This window comes from Juglans microcarpa x Juglans regia, chromosome 1S (assembly GCF_004785595.1).
Source record: "Juglans microcarpa x Juglans regia isolate MS1-56 chromosome 1S, Jm3101_v1.0, whole genome shotgun sequence".
Classification (NCBI taxonomy): domain Eukaryota; kingdom Viridiplantae; phylum Streptophyta; class Magnoliopsida; order Fagales; family Juglandaceae; genus Juglans; species Juglans microcarpa x Juglans regia.
Window position 1 is genome coordinate 28,545,969 of NC_054595.1, and position 19,623 is coordinate 28,565,591.

Genomic DNA, 19,623 nt, shown 5'->3' on the forward strand with positions numbered 1-19,623 from the left:
TAGAATAGGTAGACAGAGAGTCAGTGGATTGCCGAGGAGAATCACGGACTGATACCTGAGCCACATTATTCATTGATTACTACTGTGGGCCTTTAAGTTGGCATGTGGGTCCCATTTTGAACTCCGAACCGGACTTGGCATTTGATTCTATCCGATAAGTGATTCCGCGCCTTCAGGAATGATCAGTATTATTTTAAAATACAGAACTGCTACGTACAACCCGCCTTGTGTAACTCCTGCGTAACCGGCTGAGTGGCACGTCAATTTTGTCAGAAAAATTAAAAAAAATAATAATATTATTCATTATTTTAATTTTCTATCATCTTCTCATCATTTTACAATATATTATTAGATGATTAAAAATTATTTATTATATTTCACTTATAAACCTATCATCTAATACTACATCATAGAATAATAAAAGGATAATGAATAGATTTTTAAAAAAAAAAAATTGAGAAAAGTAGAACTTCAAAAAAAAAAAAGTTCATCTGACTATAAATATATGAGGATAAGTAGAACCTCGAGAAGAAGATTTGAGAAAAGTTTCATATTTGAGTGAGAGCATTTTGCACAAATCGCATAGAAAATTTACTGCAGAAAATCATATGCAACTTATATGCATTTCAATTTCTTGAAACTTATTTTCCAAACATTCAAAATAAAACAAAAAGAATTTCAAAACAGAGAAATTATTTCTAACATCACCATAAACAACCAAATATTTCATTTCAAAAGTACAAATCTCAATCGTTGGATCTGACAAGACGCTTTATCTATTAAGATATTTTCTTACTTCTCTACGGGAAGATCAGGATCTAGAAAGGCCTTGAAAAGCTTACGCTTTCGCTACCATCTGACGGCGTTGGTGGATTTCATCATTTTTAAGCACAATCCAGACTTCATTATGTCTCCTTCTAGTGGGTATTTATGGAGAGAGAGATTGTGACTCTTCCTGAGTTTTCCTTATCGTTAAGTCTTTTTTTTTTCCACTCATTTTCTTTATGTGATTTGTTTTATTTATAATAAAATGAAACACATTGTTTTATTTAAAGACATGGAGATTCCCCACCGATTGTAAGTCCGGTTGCAATAGCATTTTTTTTTTAAATATTGATGGGAATAATCTATTTTATGTATTTATTTTTTTAAAATAAAAAATTAAATTCACATACAAATTTTGAGGAACCTTTTCAATAACGAAATTCGATTTGGAGTCTGGACCGTAAAGAGCCTGTGGCTGCGCGCGCGGGGGGCGTGTCACGATTCCCTCCTTAACGTCAAACCCACGTGTGGTCGCCTTTGCCTGCTGCAACCATGTCCGCGAAACAATAATTTATACTGTAATGCAATTGCAACCGCAGAACCATATAATTGAAAAGCATATTTTATGGGGCACCTTACAGGCATGCTTTATTAACTAATCTAAATATTCTCCTTTAGCTCGCATAGCTGCTAATATTGAATGCTGATATTAATATATGAACAAATTTAATATGCAATAACTTTTACATATCCATTTATACATAAGTCGACATGATTGGTTGCATTATTATTTTTAAATAAAATAACTGTTTAGTTCTGTCACATCAGTGGAATATTTAAGAAGTATGTATAATTGACTGTATATAAGAGCATTCCCATTAAATTTCTTAAAACCATTTTTTTTCTATAAGTTGAGAAAAAAATTTAGGGAATACTCTCAAAACTTCTCTCTGTCTGGATCCTTATTTTAGGGAAAAGGTTTAGGAAATTACTTGGAGAACCACTGTTCATTGCCTAAATCACTTTTATCAATATTTTATTCATTTCAATTAAATTAATTCTTCTTCCAATCATCTACAATTTCTCTCATACTCATATTTATTGTAGTTTTAAAAATAATTTAAATAACTACGAAAATATAAAAATAATTTAAATTTTTAATTAAAATATTCACTAGAGTAATAGTTCAAAACATAAAAAAAAAAAAAATATTGAGTAGTTATATTTGTAAATGAAAGTGAGAGAAAAAAATAATAAAGAAAGAATAGAAAATTATTATTTTAATAGAATAGGGAATGGATAGAGAATGAGATGTAGAATGTTTTTGAAAGATGAGTAAAATTTAAGAAAAAATTTTAAGGAATGTATTTTTTAACTAAATTATAAAATTTTTTATAGAGAATCCAATGTGAATACTCTAATAAAATTGTAATATATCTACCTTCTAATAAGTACCAACTAGAAAAGGGAAATCCAAAAAAAAAAGGTTTCTTATACTCCTACTAACTGCTGAGTTCCGCTATATCAGTGAAATGCACAATAAATATCAGTAATTATAATTGTAAATAAATATCAACCAGAAAATGAGAAACAAAAAAAAAAAAAGTTTCTTATACACATACAACCGATTAACAATTCTCTTAACACGATGACGTGGCACTGAAATGAAAGACCACTCAACTAACTCGGCCCGATATCTTCAATAGAGGCCCAAATTCTAATCCTTACTTTATTAAATTTAATTAAATATTTTAAGTATTATATTTGAATAGAAGCTTGATTAACATGTGAATGAGATTGTTAAGACAAATGTTAAATATTAAATCTACATATTTTAAATATTTTTAAAATAAGTGATGATTTGATGACAATATCATAAAAGAACAGTGATATCAAATCAAATTGATGAGCCCACTTTTAATTTAAAACTATATTCCGATAGAAGCACTACTTTATTTGTGATTTTATACAGTATGATTATTGCCCATTTTCCACGACATAAAGAAGATACCCAAGGAATTTATAAACTCTTAGATTGTGTTTTAGTAGTGAGGTATTCTCAAATATTATATGAATAGTAGTAAAAAAATAATAAAAAAATAGAATATTGAATAGTAGTGAAAAATATGTGAAAAATAATAATAAAATAATAAATAGTAACGATGTATTTTTAGATATTCTCAAAACTCAAACTAGGAGTTGTCGGTTCAAGAATTGTTAAACCTATCAAAACGTTAGGTCATCTGTGGAAATAAAAAATTTCGCAAAAGCTTTTTAAAACTGTTACAATCTCTGTGAAGGGGAAAATCCTTTACATTAGACCTAGAGCAGGGCCCAGATTAGAACCTAGATATAAGGTATGGGTTGAACTGGGCTGGATTAGGGCTCGGGTGCACAATATGGGCCGAAACAGACAGCAACACTTGGGTTAGGGTTAGGGTATGATGCTCGGGTCGAATCATGTTCACAACGGGAAGCAAGACAGGAAATGCAGGCGAAACTTTGGAGGAAAGGAACCCAGCACTCAGTACCCAATGAAGAGACTTGCGACGGTTTATACTTAGCATTAATGAGAAGGTGTGCCGCATTCAATGCGGCCTAAGGCATAAAGCATACCACATTCAATGCGGCCCAAAGCATAAGCCGTGCCACATTTAATACGGCCTAAGGTCCGAGCAATACACAGCAACCCTGAGCACTTCATAGCTCAGCGAAGTGACGCCATAGGAATAGCTCGACGAATCAACAACATATGCATATTATCTCCTGCTATGCAACACCCTATTATCATGGAAACTAGATCGATAACTATAAATAAAGTACTACAACCAGCAAACAAGGTAATCTATCACTATCTTCATACACCATCTTATTGACTACTATTCATCATCTTTTACATCAATTACTGACTTAAGCACCGAATAATCAACTGATCCTGAGGTTCCTCATTTGGTTACTGTGCAGATGATCACTCGTAAACTGCCTGCGTGAAGTTGTTCAGGTCCGTGAAACACAATGTCAACAATCTCGATATCAAACATCTTTAGCCCAAAATAATCTTAATGATCTTAATAAGCCAAACCATTTTAGAAAGACTTACTTTCATTTATATTTTCAATAGTCTCCATTTATTTTCAAATTTCAATAAAAAAATGATAAACTTTCTCAATTTTAACCTATTTTTAAATGGTATAATCATTTTTATAAATTTCTATAGAACAATCTTAAAAGTACAGTAGACCATAATTTAACCAAACAAATACAATAAGTTTAAGAGTATTCTCATCGGTCTCTCTATAATTTTTTTTTTTATAATTTGGCTAAAAAACACACTTTCTAAAAATTTTTCTTAAATTTTATTCATCTTTAAAAAACTCAACATCTCACTCCTTATTATTTATTTATTATATTAAAATAATATTATTTTATTTTATTTTTATTATTTTTTTCTCTCACTTTCCTTTATATTATTTTTTTATATTCTATTAAAATATAAGTTTGGAATAAACAAAATCAAAATGATTTAAGATATGTAAAGTTAATCTAGAAATTTAGAAAACAACTGTACACAACGTAAAATCAAAAGTTACTGTAAGAAATTCGATGTAACTTATTTTTCTTTTCTTTACGTATTTGTTTTTCTATAATTTAATTAAGACTTTATTTATTTTTAAAAAATATCTCATCTCATCTTATTATTATAATTTTTCTAAATTTTTATATAAAATAAAATAAATAATTCAACTTTTTTAAATTTTAAAATAAAAATAATATTAAAAAATATATTATAATAATATTTTATTTAATTTTTTAACTTTACTCTCGTCTCATCTATTAAAAACAATCCAGCCTTGGGTACCGCATGCGAAGAAACCTGGGAATGCTCTAAAGTTAAGAAGTTTTTAAAGAAATTATTTCAACCAACGACACGCGTCGTTCTGTTCTGTCGTTTTGTTATGTCCTTGTTGCCGTGGGATTGGGAGATTGCAGATTCCCCCATCCGTACCCACTCGAAGGAGCAATTAGTTCATCATCGTTAACACTCGGGAGCCTCCATTCGTACTTCCATCGATTAAACCATGCTTGTCGATCTCTTCAAGTCCCTCTTCCTTATTCTCGCACTTGCACCCTGTCTTTACAGAAACCTAGTACTCGGTTCCGTCCCAGAAATCAATGGCTCTCTCACCTACCTCTGGCCTCTGCCCTCAGAGTTCACCTTCGGTAACGACACGCTCTCCGTTGACCCCAGCCTCTCGCTCACCTTCGGCGGAAAAGGTGGCAACTCCGGTATACTCAGTGCGGCGTTTGACAGATACAGAGCGATTGTGTTCAAACACAGCGATGTGTTTTCTATATTTAGTAGATTCAGGGGAAGGAGATCCGTGTACGATATTAGCGAGTTGAACGTCATTGTTCACTCTGATAGCGAAGAAGTGAGTTGCTCTTGAATGGAAATTGGGCAATCTTCTCTCTTTTTTTTTTTTTTTGGGTCGGTGAATTTGAAAGTGTTCTGGGTTATTTTTCAGCTTCAACTCGGCGTAGATGAGAGCTATTCTTTGTTTATTGCGAAGAATGACGGGCAGTCGATTATTGGGGGGCAACGATTGAGGTAATTTCAGGGCTAGAGATTAGCTTTAGCTTCTCTTGTGCTGCAAAGCTCAATGAATGGGCATTTTGGTTAAATTTTATCGTTATTTTCATGAATTGAATGGACAATTCTCTTTATCTCTGTGATGCGTCATTGCGTATTTCACTCTATGCAGTCAGTCACGAGTTTATTTGTGTTGACACTCTGTTTATTGCAGGCAAATACTGTTTATGGCGCCTTGCGAGGATTAGAGGTATGTATGATGGCATTGTTGAAGCCTGCCATAGCAGGCATTTGCTGCATGCATTTGCAATCATCCCTTCCTTCTGCAGCACTTTTTTGGAAAAGATCGGCAAGCTGGTGATCGTCTCGAGCGTTATGGGTTTTCCATCGCTGACTATTCTATTTTATGATTTCCAGACTTTCAGCCAATTATGTGCTTTTGATTATGGAACTAAGTCAGTACAAATATACAAGGCTCCTTGGTACATCCTAGACAAACCGAGATTTCCATATCGCGGGCTTCTTCTGGGTAGGCTACATATGTGTCTGGAAAGTATATTTGTAAATTTATTATAACTATGCCCTATATATATATGTAACTGTGTCCTTTAATGTTGCTCAATATATTAACTGTGTCCTGTAATGTTGCTTAATATATTAACTGTGTCCTATAATGTTGCTTTACACCCATATTGATTGGCATATTTTTGCAGATACTTCGAGGCACTTTTTACCGGTTGACGTGATTAAGCAGATAATTGAATCTATGTCCTATACTAAACTTGTAAGAGTTGTTACTTGGTATTCTTTTCAAAGTGGTGTTTCGCAATTGAATTTTACTCAAGGACTTGGCTGATGATTATTTCATCCTTTGCCTCTCTAATTATGTGCATGTAAGTCTGATACTGATAATTGCATTCAGTAGAATGTCCTTCATTGGCACATCATAGACGAGCAGTCATTTCCTCTTGAAGTACCCACCTATCCAAATTTGTGGCAAGGTTCATATACCAAGTGGGAACGTTACACAGTTGAGGATGCATACGAGATTGTGAAGTAAGATATCTGGAGAAACTTTAAATTTCTGAGTAACTAGCTTTAGAGATATTCAGTAACTTGTCCTAGAATTTTATCATTTTCCTATCATGGAGTTACTTGTCTAATAGTTTTAAAACCATATCAATTATATTTTGTGACTTATAAATTTTTTTTATCGAAATATAGAATTATTCAAACCATATGATGCTACTGTCTTCAACAAAGAACTAATTTTTCATGACAAGAGTTGCAAATCTCATGTTGTATCTAGAACACCGAAGGCTAGGTAAATATATGAGACATAACATGGTACATAAAAAAGAAGACAAAAAATTTGAAGTGATGCTTTCAGTATGCAAAAGATATATGACTTGCAGGTGCATTGCTATAACCAAACATATAACTATTTCTTTTCTTTATTTGTGCTCTATACACATGGCTTTGTATATGTTCTGATGTTGCTTATACTTTTATGCTTTCTTTGTCTGCCATAGGCTAACAGTGCATTTTCTTTTCATGTTTCAACTTTTGTGCATCAACCTGAAGCTTTGCCAAAATAAGAGGTTTGTTCTAGATTTATAGTTTTTGAAGCTTCAGTAAGACGCTTGAAAAAAGTGTCTGGACGTTGAAGTTCACAAGTTTTCCCTTTTCAAATTGAATTTACATGCATTAGAAATGTGGCATCTCAAGGTCGGTTAGAAATGTCAAACTATAATTTTTTTTCACAATAGGCCATAGAGCAAGTTTCAGCTATTAAATTAGAATTAAAGAGGTTGAATTACCTTAGGGCAAGAATGTCTGGATTTATCTATTTTTCTTGATTATTTCACCTGGTCTATGACAGGTATCAATGTCATGGCAGAAGTGGATATCCCTGGTCATGCAGAATCATGGTAAAGCACATATTAATGTCTACCTTTTGTTTTAGTGCAAGCTGATACTATGATCTAATTATTGCTAAGAATCTTTCTGAATTTGAAGACTGTAAAAGAAACCGTTTTTCCAATAAAAAATCTTCTTGGGCAAGCCCAGATTTGGCACAGTAGTGGGTCCTGACCTATAGAAAGGAAATTGCTTTCTGGCCTTCAACCCATAATTCGGTTATGTTCCCCTTCCGGTGCCATAATCATGGAGTAGAATCCTGGTCTGTAAACTCTTACCTTGCGATTTTTTCTGGCAGAGCTGGGAATTTGGTTGATTCCTTCTGCTGTTTCCTCAAATTCATTAGGGGAAACTTGTGAGGCATTCATAAACTCAAGTACCAAAAGATAAAAATTGTTTTAATACTTCATCTTATATTGATATGTTTCCTCAATGAGATATCGTGCGATATACCTTCTATGCAGGGGTGCTGGATATCCTGATCTCTGGCCTTCTCCTTCATGTAGAGAGCCTCTTGATGTGACAAAAAACTTCAGTTTTGATGTTATCTCTGGTATTCTGACAGGTTAAGCTCCTTTACAACCTTTTCCCTGATAATCATGTAATTTTCTTTCCTCTCTATACTGAAATTGTGCAAAATATATATAAATATTAGTTAAAAAGCTTATTTTATTCATGTGCTGTTAGATGTATTTATACTGAGGGGTGTACTACATAATTCAAAGATCAATAGGTGCACTGCCGTGTGATATAAACAAGCACGTGAAAGTGTATTTCTATAAGAAGTTTATGGTTACACAGAAATTTTAGTGAAATTTGGAAGGGAAAAGCAAGGGAGGAGTAATGCTTGATTTTGCAATTTATTTTATTTTTTCCTTCATATTGCTTCGAAATTTCTCTCTTCTGCATAGGTTTATTTATTAGCAATTTGTATTTTACAGATATGAGAAAAATTTTCCCCTTTGAGCTCTTCCATTTGGGTGGTGATGAAGTTAATACAGGTTAGATTGACTGGTTTTCTTATTGCATGCTAAGATTTTGTTATCGCTATTTTGAAAAACTAAATCTATTTTCCTCTTGCATTATGAGATTGAATGCAAATAAACAATGTTTAGCACCAAAGCTTAGTTTATGTTAAGATTGACATATGGTGTCCCTTTCTCTGCTATTAAGAATTGAGACTGCAATTACTGATAAAAAAGAAAGAAAGAAAGAATTGAGACCACAAGTTTCTTCCTTTTTCCCGCCATTATTATTATTTTTTTGATAGATAAATTGAAAAAGAATAATGTTTTTAACTATGTCCATCATTATTATTAGAAGCTTGAGCTCATTGCTAATCCATCTTTATATAACCAAATGTTATAGAGGAGAAGAAAATCTTGAAGCCCTTAGAATTTGTAATGATGTCCTCTCACTGAAATTGTGCATTCTCAAAGTTATTGGAAATACCAACTTCTGTCCATTTCTCCAAATTTGTTCACTATTCTTTCAGTCAATGGAGAAGCTTTATAGGCATTTGAAAATCTCATAGATACGGCCTCTGTGATTTAATTTGTCAAAGCCACAATATCTGCCATAAACTTTGACTTCATGGTTAGGAAGCTTAAATGAACCTAAAATATTTGTTGGTAATAAACTTCATCCTTATTTGCCTGACAAGTAACTCTGTGTGTGTCAATTCTCTCTCCCCCTCAGTTCTAGTTTTGTGCTACCAGCCTTCTGATGTTTATTGATATGAAATCATTCTATTTGACAGATTGCTGGAGCTCTACTCCACATGTTAAACAATGGTACATACCGCAACTTTTTTGGTTGGAAATCTGGTCATGTGATCACTTAGTTTTACTCACTATGTTTTATGTGTTGACCACTTTTTTTAAAAAAATGTTTTACGTGTTGACCATATAGCCTGCACTTAGAATAATCTTAGTCCTCTAATGTTTACTTTTATGTTTGTTCCATCTATGTGAGTGTGAGTATAACAGGAAATAAGAAATGAAATACTATTAGTAAACTCTGTGGGTCTGTTCAAGTAAGTTTTGATGGGATAATTTTGATTTAGCACCCGCATCTATAACCATGCTGACTCCTTGGTTACATACTTCAAGGGCGTGTTTGGTTTCAAATCACTGAGTTCATCTTTCTCATAATTTGGTTTAGTTCTCTTTCTTATTTATCTGCCACAATATTTGGAAGAGATTGGTCTTCCCCCCTATTAAGTTGCCCTCAATAAGTTAGCATTCGATAATTATATTTCTATTGTCGTTTTAAAACTCATGCTGGAGTATTTTTGTCAATAGCATACAAGTGACGTTTGTTATGCTTGAATTTTGGAGTCTAACTTAACATTGTGGTGTTGGGGATGAAATAGCGGTCACTTTCCATGCAAGCTTATGGTGGCCCTTGAACTATGGTGTTAAAAATTCATCTTTATCAAATGTTTCCATTTAGTGATGTTTATCTGACATTGACTAACATTTACTCTCTCCAATCAACTATTCAATGTGCAGGCTTCAGGATCGAAACATGACCACTAAAGATGCCTACCAGTATTTCGTACTGAAAGCTCAAGAAATCGCAATTTCAAAAAGTTGGACCCCTGTCAATTGGTATGTCCTAATTTACCACAGTAAGATTGCTTGCTATTTAAACTTCATGTTAATTGTAAAAAACCTGTTTTTGATAGGTACTTCCGACTACATTAATTGTAGAAAATTAAATGGAAGTTCTAGTATATCAGTATAGAATATGGAAATGGAAAATACTTAGAGAAATTAAAATTCAACATGCATAGCTTACAATTGACCTAAGCCAAAAAAAAGAATGTCCACTTTTCTGCGTGTACCCCTAAGGAAGTGTCATTTTATTAAAAGACCGAAGCGTGTGACAGATTCTGATTTTACATCTCAGGGAAGAAACCTTCAATACATTTGCTGCAAACCTTAATCCACAGACTGTAGTGCATAACTGGTGAGTTTCTCTTCCTGGGATAAGTATCACATTAGTATAATGCTGACTCTGTAATTGTGTCAACTTAAAAAGTATTTTGTGTGTTGCTACAGGTTGGGCCCTGGTGTTTGCCCGAAGGCAGTTGCGAAGGGCTTCAGATGCATTTTCAGCAATCAAGGCGTTTGGTATCTTGATCATTTGGATGTCCCTTGGGATAGAGTGTACACTGCTGAACCACTAGAGGGAATAAATGATGTTCACAAGCAAGAGCTTGTGCTTGGAGGAGAAGTTTGCATGTGGGGTGAAACAGCAGATACATCAGTTGTTCAGCAAACAATATGGCCTCGAGCTGCAGCAGCTGCAGGTATGCCTTTATTGGAAGAAAATCACCAGTTACAACTAATGGACTTGTTTCGAGGTTTTCTCAATAGGGAAGTGGTGGTGATTTTTTCAAAATATTTGGAGAGAGAGAAGATACTATGTGCACTAATAGATTTTTGAAACGTGGACTGAAAAAGCCCAAACAAAATCCATTGGTTTCAATTCAAAGTGTGAGGTCTGAGATACATTACACACACCAATAGGCACACTTCCACACTGAGAAACACTTTTGAGTTTTGCAGAGACGTCGGAAGGGTGAGCAAGTTCATCCTATGTTTTCATTTTGTCTTGTTTTATTATTGTCTTCTTTTGCAATTTATAGATGCTCAAAATTATTATTATTATTATTATTTGATAAGTAATAGATGCTCAAAATTATTGTCTTAAATATTGGGTGAGAATTTTCCATTGTTTCCTACAGAGCGCTTGTGGAGCAGGAGGGAGGCTATATCCACAGGAAATATTAACTCAACTGCATTACCCCGGTTGCAATACTTCCGATGTCTCTTGAATAGGCGCGGGGTTCAAGCTGCCCCCATCACAAATAAGTATGCCCGAACCCCTCCAATTGGTCCAGGGTCATGCTATGATCAATAATATTTCTATTGTGAGACCAAGTGAGTTTAGGCTTCCCACGCTGCATTAATTTTCTTTACACAATATTCAAAGAATGCAAGCTGTGTGGTAATGACTTGCTGTTGGGTTGTTGTCAGTCATCCCATATATCCCGCCTATGGAATCGTGGGCTTGGTAAAAATTAAGATCAGTATTGACTGTGAGGTAATCTCTGAAATCTATTATTAGTGGTTTGGTATTGATGATGTTCGTGCTGTTGTTGTAATTTACTTGGAATAAATAAATGTGTTCAGTTTTATCACTATCTCATATGTCCCTGTCAGAGACCTTATTCCTGAGGTACTCCTCACTAAATTCAAGTTCTTCATGATGGGAGTTTTCTGGCATTTTGTCTCAAAGAAATATCGCCCAGCCCGGTTCCTTGTAGGCTGAAGTATTCAAATCTACCAATATTACTTTGAAATGTACCAATGATGAAAGAGTAATGATGCACGTCTGAATTCAATTTCCAATCCCATGTTTGGAATTGGGGACCCAGTTCTCTTGAATTCCACAAAATTGAATTGGACTTGTGGTTCACACTTGCTGACCAGACCTCATAGGTGATAATAGCCGAGGAGTTCAACGGGTCTCTCCTGTTACTTGTAGAAGAAAGAAATGCAGAGTCCAAGGTAGGACTCGATCGAGATGACATCAGTTCTCTTGAATTCCACAAAATTGAATTGGACTTGTAGTTTACACTTGCTGACCAGACCTCATGGGTGATTATAGCCGAGGAGTTCAACGGGTCTCTCCTATTACTTGTAGAAGAAAGAAATGCAGAGTCCAAGGTAGGACTCGATCGGGATGACAACTTCAAACTTAGCCGTGCACTCCTTAATATCTTACCCTTTTGCAATGTTGTCTTGCTTGCGAGTTTGGGTCGTGAGAACGACTTTCAAAGTCGAGTGAGAGTGCCTTCCTAACAAAATGCTGGGCTCTGTGACTCATAACGAAAGACGTCATTGATGAAGGTTCCTTTTTTCTCTTTTCTTGTGAGAGCGACTTATTTGGTGCTTTTAAATTATGGACAAAGGTGACATTTTTATCCTTTTCATTCTAATATAAATTATCGTATTTTTCAAATTACTTTCATGAATATTCTTATTTTATAATAACATAATATCTTGTGATCGGTTGAGATTTGAAAATATCCTTGAAAAAATTATGTATATTTATTTTAATAATATTTTATTCAAATTTTTATTTTAATTTCAATTCATCTCATCTCATATGCGAAAACAAACGAGATCATCGCATCTCATCCCATCTCCTTCCAAAACATAATTAAAATACAAACTAATTATTACAATTTTCTTAAACTTTCAAAAAAAAAAAAAAATAATTCAATTTTTTCAAATTTCAAAATAAAAATAATATTATAAAACTATATTATAACAATATTTTACTTTATAATATTTTTTATTCAATTTTTTTTTCTCTCATTTCTTAAAATCTAAAAAATATTCAATTTAAACTATCTTATTACTCAATTTAAAAAATATTCAATTTAAACTATCTCATGTAAATCCAGATGTCTTGAACCGTTTGCTTTCATGTCAGTGAGTGTGATGTAAGATTTCTAAAGAATTCAATGTTGAGAAAATGCCATTTTCTTTACCTCTATTCTCAATCACAATTTATTCAAAATCCTTACTTTTTTTCCCCTTATCTCTTTGGTTTGTGTCGCACATGAATAAGATTTGACTTGACTCAGATTCATTTAATTAAACATGCTACACTCCTTAACCCTAATTTGTTAATCTTGTGTTAGGTTTGCATTGAATTTGCGGGTATGGCGTAAACCGTATTATGCTCCAAATGTCGCTTGTCTGGTCTAGAATCATATCAAGTTAGGTTTAGATATCAACGACCCCTGGCCTAATGGCATAACATCCACATCTTTAAAATGAAGATTATGGATTCGAACTTCTCCTCCAATGTATCAAAAAGAAAAAAAATTTGAGCTCGTTTAGATACAGAAACTATCTCACATCATTTCATTATTACAATATTTTTAAAATTTTACATAAAATATAATAAATAATTTAAATTTTTTAAAATTTTAAAATAATAATAATATTTAAAAAATAATATTTTATTTAACTCATATAAAATCATCTCATTCCACTTTATTTCAATTAAAAATGACCACTTATTATATGTAGATAGACTTTCAAACTTTCCACCATGCGACGCGAATTGGGGCTAATCAAGACTCGGATCATCGCTCACGTGAAAGAAAGCAGGTTAGTTAGGTCCTCTCACGTGACCACGTCACACAGTCGCAGTCGCAGTCGCAGTCAAATAAACTAATAAATAAAAATAAAAATAAAAATAAAATAACACAACCGTTGGCAAGGACTCCCATTTCCCCAACCCCCAATTTCTACGCATTGTTCAGTGTTGTCTCCTTTTTCACTCTCTTCGTGCTCTGAGCTAGACCTCCCTCCCTCCCTCCCTCCCACCCGCATCCTCACTCTTTCTCTAAAATTACGTCTTTTTCATGGCTGCCTTTCCGTACTTCATTTTGTAAGTCACAAATCTAACGTCCTCTCTCTCAACTTCGCATCACCGGAAAACAAAACACAAGAAAAAAGAAACCCTAGAAATTTAAACTATCGTTTCGTTCATTCTGAGTTTTTCCCCAATCTACTTCGTTTCAGTTCATTTCATTCTGTTTTGTTGTCTGTAAGCATTTCACTCCAAGGTCGAGAATAAATTTTCTACTTTTTTGTTGCTATTTTGTCCTGTAGATTTGCCACTTTCTTCTCCCTCCAAATTGAGAATGCTCACTCCTTTATTTACTGTCAATCTCCCTTTAATTACACCCCTTGTGTTATCTGCTTAATTGTTCTTTTTGTTTTCTTTGCGTAGGCGATTTACCATCTATTTTTATCTGTCGCAGTGCGCTTGATCTGATACGGGTTTAATACATCATATGTTGGTTAACCCCCCCATGCTTCACATACCAGTGATAGTATGTAAATAGTTTGGTTTCCCGGGTTTCTGGGTCTGCTTCCGTTTCTATAGTGGGATAGGAAATTTTGAAGTGGGCATGGTGGGTAAAGAGGATGCCTCCAGTAATTCTCGGGCTCCTTGTCAAGCTTCCAGCAACCATAGGATGTTTATACGCTCAGCGTCATGGTCCTCTTCCCGTGCCGCCTCTCAAAACCCAGATGCTGAAGCAAAAGATTGTGGGGATCCAAATGGTAATGTAGGAAACAATAATGGGCAAAATCGTCGGTTCCCTGTTCCATTAACCCCTCGTTCCCATCAGAATTTCAAGGCTCGGTCGTGTTTGCCCCCGCTACAGCCATTGGCTATTGCTCGCCGGAGCTTGGATGAGTGGCCGAAGGCAGGGTCAGACGATATTGGCGAGTGGCCTGGACCGCCTACACCGAGTGGGAGAGGAAGTGGGGATAGATTAAAGCTTGATTTGTCATCAATTCAGCGAAACCCAGATAGGAATGGTGGGCTTGTGAAGAGGGATAAGATTGCTTTCTTTGATAAGGAATGTTCAAAAGTGGCTGAACACATATATCTTGGTGGGGATGCGGTTGCAAGAGATAGAGATATACTAAAACAGAATGGGATTACGCATGTTTTGAATTGTGTAGGTTTTGTTTGTCCCGAGTATTTCAAAGCCGATCTTGTGTACAGAACTTTGTGGTTGCAGGACAGCCCGTCAGAGGATATTACTAGTATTCTATATGATGTTTTTGACTACTTTGAAGATGTTAGAGAACAAGATGGAAGGGTTTTTGTTCACTGTTGCCAAGGGGTGTCTAGGTCTACATCCTTGGTGATTGCATACCTAATGTGGAGAGAAGGGCAGAGTTTTGATGATGCCTTTCAGTATGTCAAGGCGGCGAGGGGTATTGCGGATCCAAATATGGGTTTTGCTTGCCAGTTGTTGCAGTGCCAAAAGAGAGTGCATGCATTCCCTCTTAGCCCGAGTTCTTTATTGAGAATGTATAGGATGGCCCCACACTCACCATATGATCCTTTGCATCTTGTCCCAAAAATGTTGAACGATCCTTCTCCTTCTGCACTGGATTCTAGGGGCGCATTTATTGTTCATATACCTTCTGCAGTATATATTTGGATTGGCAAGAACTGTGAAGCCATAATGGAAAAGGATGCTAGAGGGGCTGTTTGTCAGATTGTCCGGTATGAGAGAGTGCAAGGTTCGGTAAGGATGATCAAGGAAGGAGAGGAACCGGCTCATTTCTGGGATGCTTTTAAGCACCTCTTACCTTTGATGGAGAAACCCGGCAATGGTGCAGAGGTTGGGCAATCAACTGTCACGATTTTCCCAGGTGACAGGAAAGTAGTCCCATATAATGTCGATTTTGAGATTTTCCAGAAAGCTATTAGGGGGGGCTTTGTGCCTCCATTTGCGTCGTCTGAGAATGAACATGAAACCCAACTTCCTGCTAGAGAAAGCAGTTGGAGTGTACTAAGGCGTAAGTTTGCATCTGGCGACATGAAGGAGTTTGTGACAGCTCCCAAATTGTACCTCTCCAGGGTCTACTCAGATTCTAGGATGATAGGACATTCATCAACAAAATTGTCATCACCTTCGTCATCATTATCGTCTTCATCCTCGTCATCATCTTCTGCTTCTTCACCTTCGCATCTCTCTCCAAATTCCATCTCTTCGGATTTGAGCACTAATTCGAAGCATCTGTCAGAGTCCTCTCTGGATTCTCCTTCTGCCGCTTCATGTTCTCTTCTAGCATCTTCAACGCTGTCTAACTTTTCCAACTTGTCTCTCTTGTCGTTCAAAACTTCTGATGGCCCTGAAGTTGTCGGTGTCAATTTTCTTTCACAGCCATGTTCAAAATCCACTTCTGCTCAATCTAAAATATATTCACCTTCCCTTGCTGAGCGCAGGGGTAGCTTATCAAAATCTCTGAAACTGCCATTGATGGCTGATAATTCGAAGGTGATATATACTCCCTCATGTTATCTTGCTGATCAAGAAGATGGCGTCAGGATAAACAATACCTGCCCTCCATGTGAACTGGATAGGATAGAAGATGTTTTAGAGTCCAAGGATATAGCTCAAAGTGGGGAGGGAAATTTAACTCAGTTCTGGAGAAATAATCCTCTGGCAAATTTCCTGGGGTCTTCTGTCTCAAATGGGATAGAGGAAAGTGGTTCAGCACCTAGTAAGCTTATGCAACCTTTAGTATGTCGGTGGCCCAGTTTAGAGAAGATTGCAACATTTGGTGCAAGTGATGTGAATTCTAAAGATGCTTTCGCTATTTTCTCTCCAGGTTTAGGCAAAAATGAGAATAGAATATTATATTTTTGGGTAGGAAGGTCTTTTGATTATGATGTAAGTCGGACTCGATTGGAAAGTGACAGAGAGTTAGATAATTCAAAAGAGCTTGACTGGAATCAAATTGGTCGAGATGCTCTTACCCAAATGGGTCTTCCGAAAGACACCACTATCAAGGTATTATTCTTCGCTTTCTGCATTATATGCTATTTTCTTCTTTTTTGTCTAGAACTTTTATCATTTTCAACCTGCCTACAACTTTAAGGAAAGGTTCATATATTGTATGATTTAGTCTGTTTGTTATTTCGAGTTATGATGTCTCGTGGGAAGATGCAGATTCACTATCCATTGTAATTTAAAGCCTTAGCATTTTAAAGGTAATATAAATGCCTTTATTACCTTTAAAACGTTTAAATGTTTGGGCAGAATGAGTTATCAAGTTTAGCATGCTTTTCAATTTAGGTGGAACATGTGGTACTGATCGGGGGTTTTCCCTTTGTGGTGTTTGTTTATAACTGGCGGTACTTATCAGTGGGCTATCTCCCTCTTCTCTCTCTCTCTCTCTCTCCCTCCCCACACATTTCAGATGAATGCTTATGTTTTTATAAGTAAAATAAAATGAATGCTTATGTTATTGACCTGCATTGATAATCTTTATTTATGTGTGATTGCGCCTTTCAACAGCAATAAGGGTGAAAATTTTGTTAAGTTTGTAATTGAATAAGTTTTACTCTTTATTGGTATGTGAAATGGGCTTGCAAATGGAAACATCTAGGTTAAAATGCTTCTGGAAATCTCGGGAGCATCCTGACAAGAAAATTTGGTTGTCTTGATAAAATTTGATTTTGCCATCATGGTTCACTTGCGGGTTCTTTTCTATTTCCTTGTTTGCGTCCACATATATTTTTAACATTCTGCTATTTGTAAAACTATCAGGGCTATTTGCTCCATCTATTCTACTTGGTTTTAAGATACAGCTTTGATTGGTTAAGTAGCGATCACATATAACTTCTTATAACATAACATTTCACCTTCAGCACATTTCTGGTCCAGCTTTTCAAAGGACAACTGCTTCGTGCTTTCTGTTTTCGTTTCGAACATATGTTATAACAAGGTTTATGCATTCTTTCTTTCTTGCAATGCCTAGTAGGTCCTCTAATTTGCACTCTGGATGTTGTTCATCAACAGATTGTTAAAGAAAATGAAGAGCCGATAGAGTTTCTTTCATTTCTGAGTTCATTGTAGTGGCGACATGAAGAGTCTGGAATCCAATGCCTTGGATCTTTGTCTGTTTCTTAGGTTGGCTTAACTCCTTGCAACTTTCTCAGGCATCAAGATGGACTTACCCTGGCAAAATGACCAATGAGGTAATGGCCATCCACCTAAGTACTTGTCTTCTAGTTACCTTGAGCACATGATGGCGCGTCTCTTGTTGTAATAGGGGTACTAGGTTTTCTCGCAGATTAATTTCTTAGAGATTAATCTTCTTAGAACAACTCTTACTAACAACGTGCTAAATTCAAGCAAGACACTTCTTTTGACTATATATGTATAAGCCGGGACAGCTTGTTTTCCATTGAGATTAAAATTAAACCTTTGCTGCTTGGCCCACAGTGCGACTGGCAATGGTATGCTCAATTATTTAGCATCTGCTCCATCAATTTTACGTTGGCATACTCATCAGCTGGCCTTTGAATGGTCATAACTAATGTCTTGGGCTTGTATTGTCGAAGTAGCATGAAAGATAATAGCCGGAAAACCCAGCACAAAGCTTAAGCCTGGCTTTTGAGGTTCCGTTTTTGAATCCTTGGGTAAATCCATAAATGAGGCAAACAGGAAGGAAAGAAGTAAAAAAATCGGATTTATCCCATCTTTAAGCAATTTTTAGTTTTAAGCGTCTTTCATTCTTTTCTGGATCCAAACGAGCTCATTTTTCTGGAGAAGAGAATGAGGGTTAATAGAAATGCAAGCCTTTATACAATCAATCATGTTTTAAATTAAGGGTAGTTAATGTTACTTTTATTAGTTATTTTACAAAAAAAATGTCCCTAATTTAAAACAAGGTTGTGTAAAGGGTTTTATTATGTTTGTCATTTTAGTATTTTCTTCTATCCTGTCTATGTAATTGAGATATTTTCTATATGCTGTTTGCAGGAGGAGGCCGCTTTTGAAGTTCTTTGTGGCTCGTTACCTGGTTGTACAGTGTTGTGACCCTCATTTTTCATGTACATTAAACTAGTAGAAACAATCTGAAGGCCTTAGCAGACAGTATCTTTTTCTGGTTAATCTCATATTATGTTATAGTCTGGTTAAAATCACCACATCCAGCGGGATGGTCATGCAATGGTTGAACAATATCACTCCAACTCAATACATTCACAATACATTTCACTCGAAGGGAGAACTGGGAAGTAGTTTGAAACAAGGTTTGTAGATTAAATAGTTGTGTGGCGTTTCATTCATTGTATTGGATCGTGCTCGAATCTTTTGTACTTCTGGCTATTATTTAGGTAGAGTATTGCCACCCATTATTACTAAGAAACTGAAAAGAATTCCATCCATATAGAATTGGCACGCTGAATGCAGTTCGGAGTTTGGTGATCTCAACTCTCAAGAATTCCATCACACAGACATTGAGGTTCAGAAGGTACTTAGGGATGGTGGATTGTATTTTTCAGCCCTTGGGATAATCCTAATTCTGGATAACTTGTAGGATTACTTCTGGGTTTACTATATTCTTAAGAAAACAGAGTACCACTACAAAAACAGAGCGCTTAATTTTAACAACTCTTTTGGATCATGAAGCAAAGTCTCATCCGAACAACCTTTTAACCATAGAGAGTGATGAACTCAAAAAGGATGCCCTCGCCATCTGATTCCCCCCATTCTTTGACATTGAAGTAGTAAAGCATGCGCGAGGGAGGGGTTGATGTTTGAGAGCCCCAGTTGTAAAGTAGAGAAAGGAATTCTAGAATGCAGATCAGATACGCGACGGTGTACAATAAAAAAAAAAAAGATACACGACGGTGTGCTTGGTCCTTCTGAAGCCAGGTGACACGCCAAACCACTTTTTGTGTTCGATTCTTTTTCTTTTCTTTTCTTTTAAGTA

The 19,623-nt window shown here is 35.5% G+C and overlaps 2 protein-coding genes across 5 annotated transcripts; both read left to right on the forward strand.

The window, feature by feature from the left end:
- Positions 1–4,711: 4,711 nt before the first annotated feature.
- Positions 4,712–11,489, forward strand: LOC121246350 (beta-hexosaminidase 1). Its single transcript, XM_041144473.1, is given in 17 exon segments — positions 4,712–5,198; positions 5,292–5,358; positions 5,361–5,374; positions 5,571–5,606; positions 5,774–5,885; positions 6,070–6,140; positions 6,282–6,412; positions 6,941–6,957; positions 7,239–7,287; positions 7,741–7,841; positions 8,218–8,277; positions 9,036–9,069; positions 9,790–9,888; positions 10,190–10,249; positions 10,342–10,592; positions 11,031–11,226; positions 11,323–11,489. Coding segments are annotated over 16 exon segments (1,632 nt in total). The 5' UTR covers positions 4,712–4,844; the 3' UTR covers positions 11,207–11,226; positions 11,323–11,489.
- A 2,094-nt stretch (positions 11,490–13,583) lies between these two features.
- Positions 13,584–18,911, forward strand: LOC121246348 (protein-tyrosine-phosphatase MKP1). Of its 4 annotated transcripts, none has more exons than XM_041144471.1 (4): positions 13,584–13,934; positions 14,102–16,691; positions 17,703–17,881; positions 18,669–18,911. In XM_041144471.1, the coding sequence occupies exons 2-3, from the start codon at positions 14,283–14,285 to the stop codon at positions 17,757–17,759; spliced, it is 2,466 nt and encodes an 821-aa protein (XP_041000405.1). In that variant the 5' UTR covers positions 13,584–13,934; positions 14,102–14,282; the 3' UTR covers positions 17,760–17,881; positions 18,669–18,911. The 4 variants fall into 4 exon arrangements, with proteins under 4 accessions (XP_041000405.1, XP_041000406.1, XP_041000404.1 ...); XM_041144472.1 differs by having other exon boundaries at positions 14,133–16,691; XM_041144470.1 differs by having other exon boundaries at positions 13,584–13,756.
- The last annotated feature ends 712 nt before the right edge of the window (positions 18,912–19,623 follow it).

Excerpts from the sequence above, each read along its gene's own strand:
- LOC121246348 (XM_041144471.1), top strand. The coding sequence starts at position 14,283 with ATGGTGGGTAAAGAGGATGCCTCCAGTAATTCTCGGGCTCCTTGTCAA. Across the intron at positions 16,692-17,702 it reads CGAAAGACACCACTATCAAG|ATTGTTAAAGAAAATGAAGA; the intron begins GTATTATTCTTC and ends GTTCATCAACAG.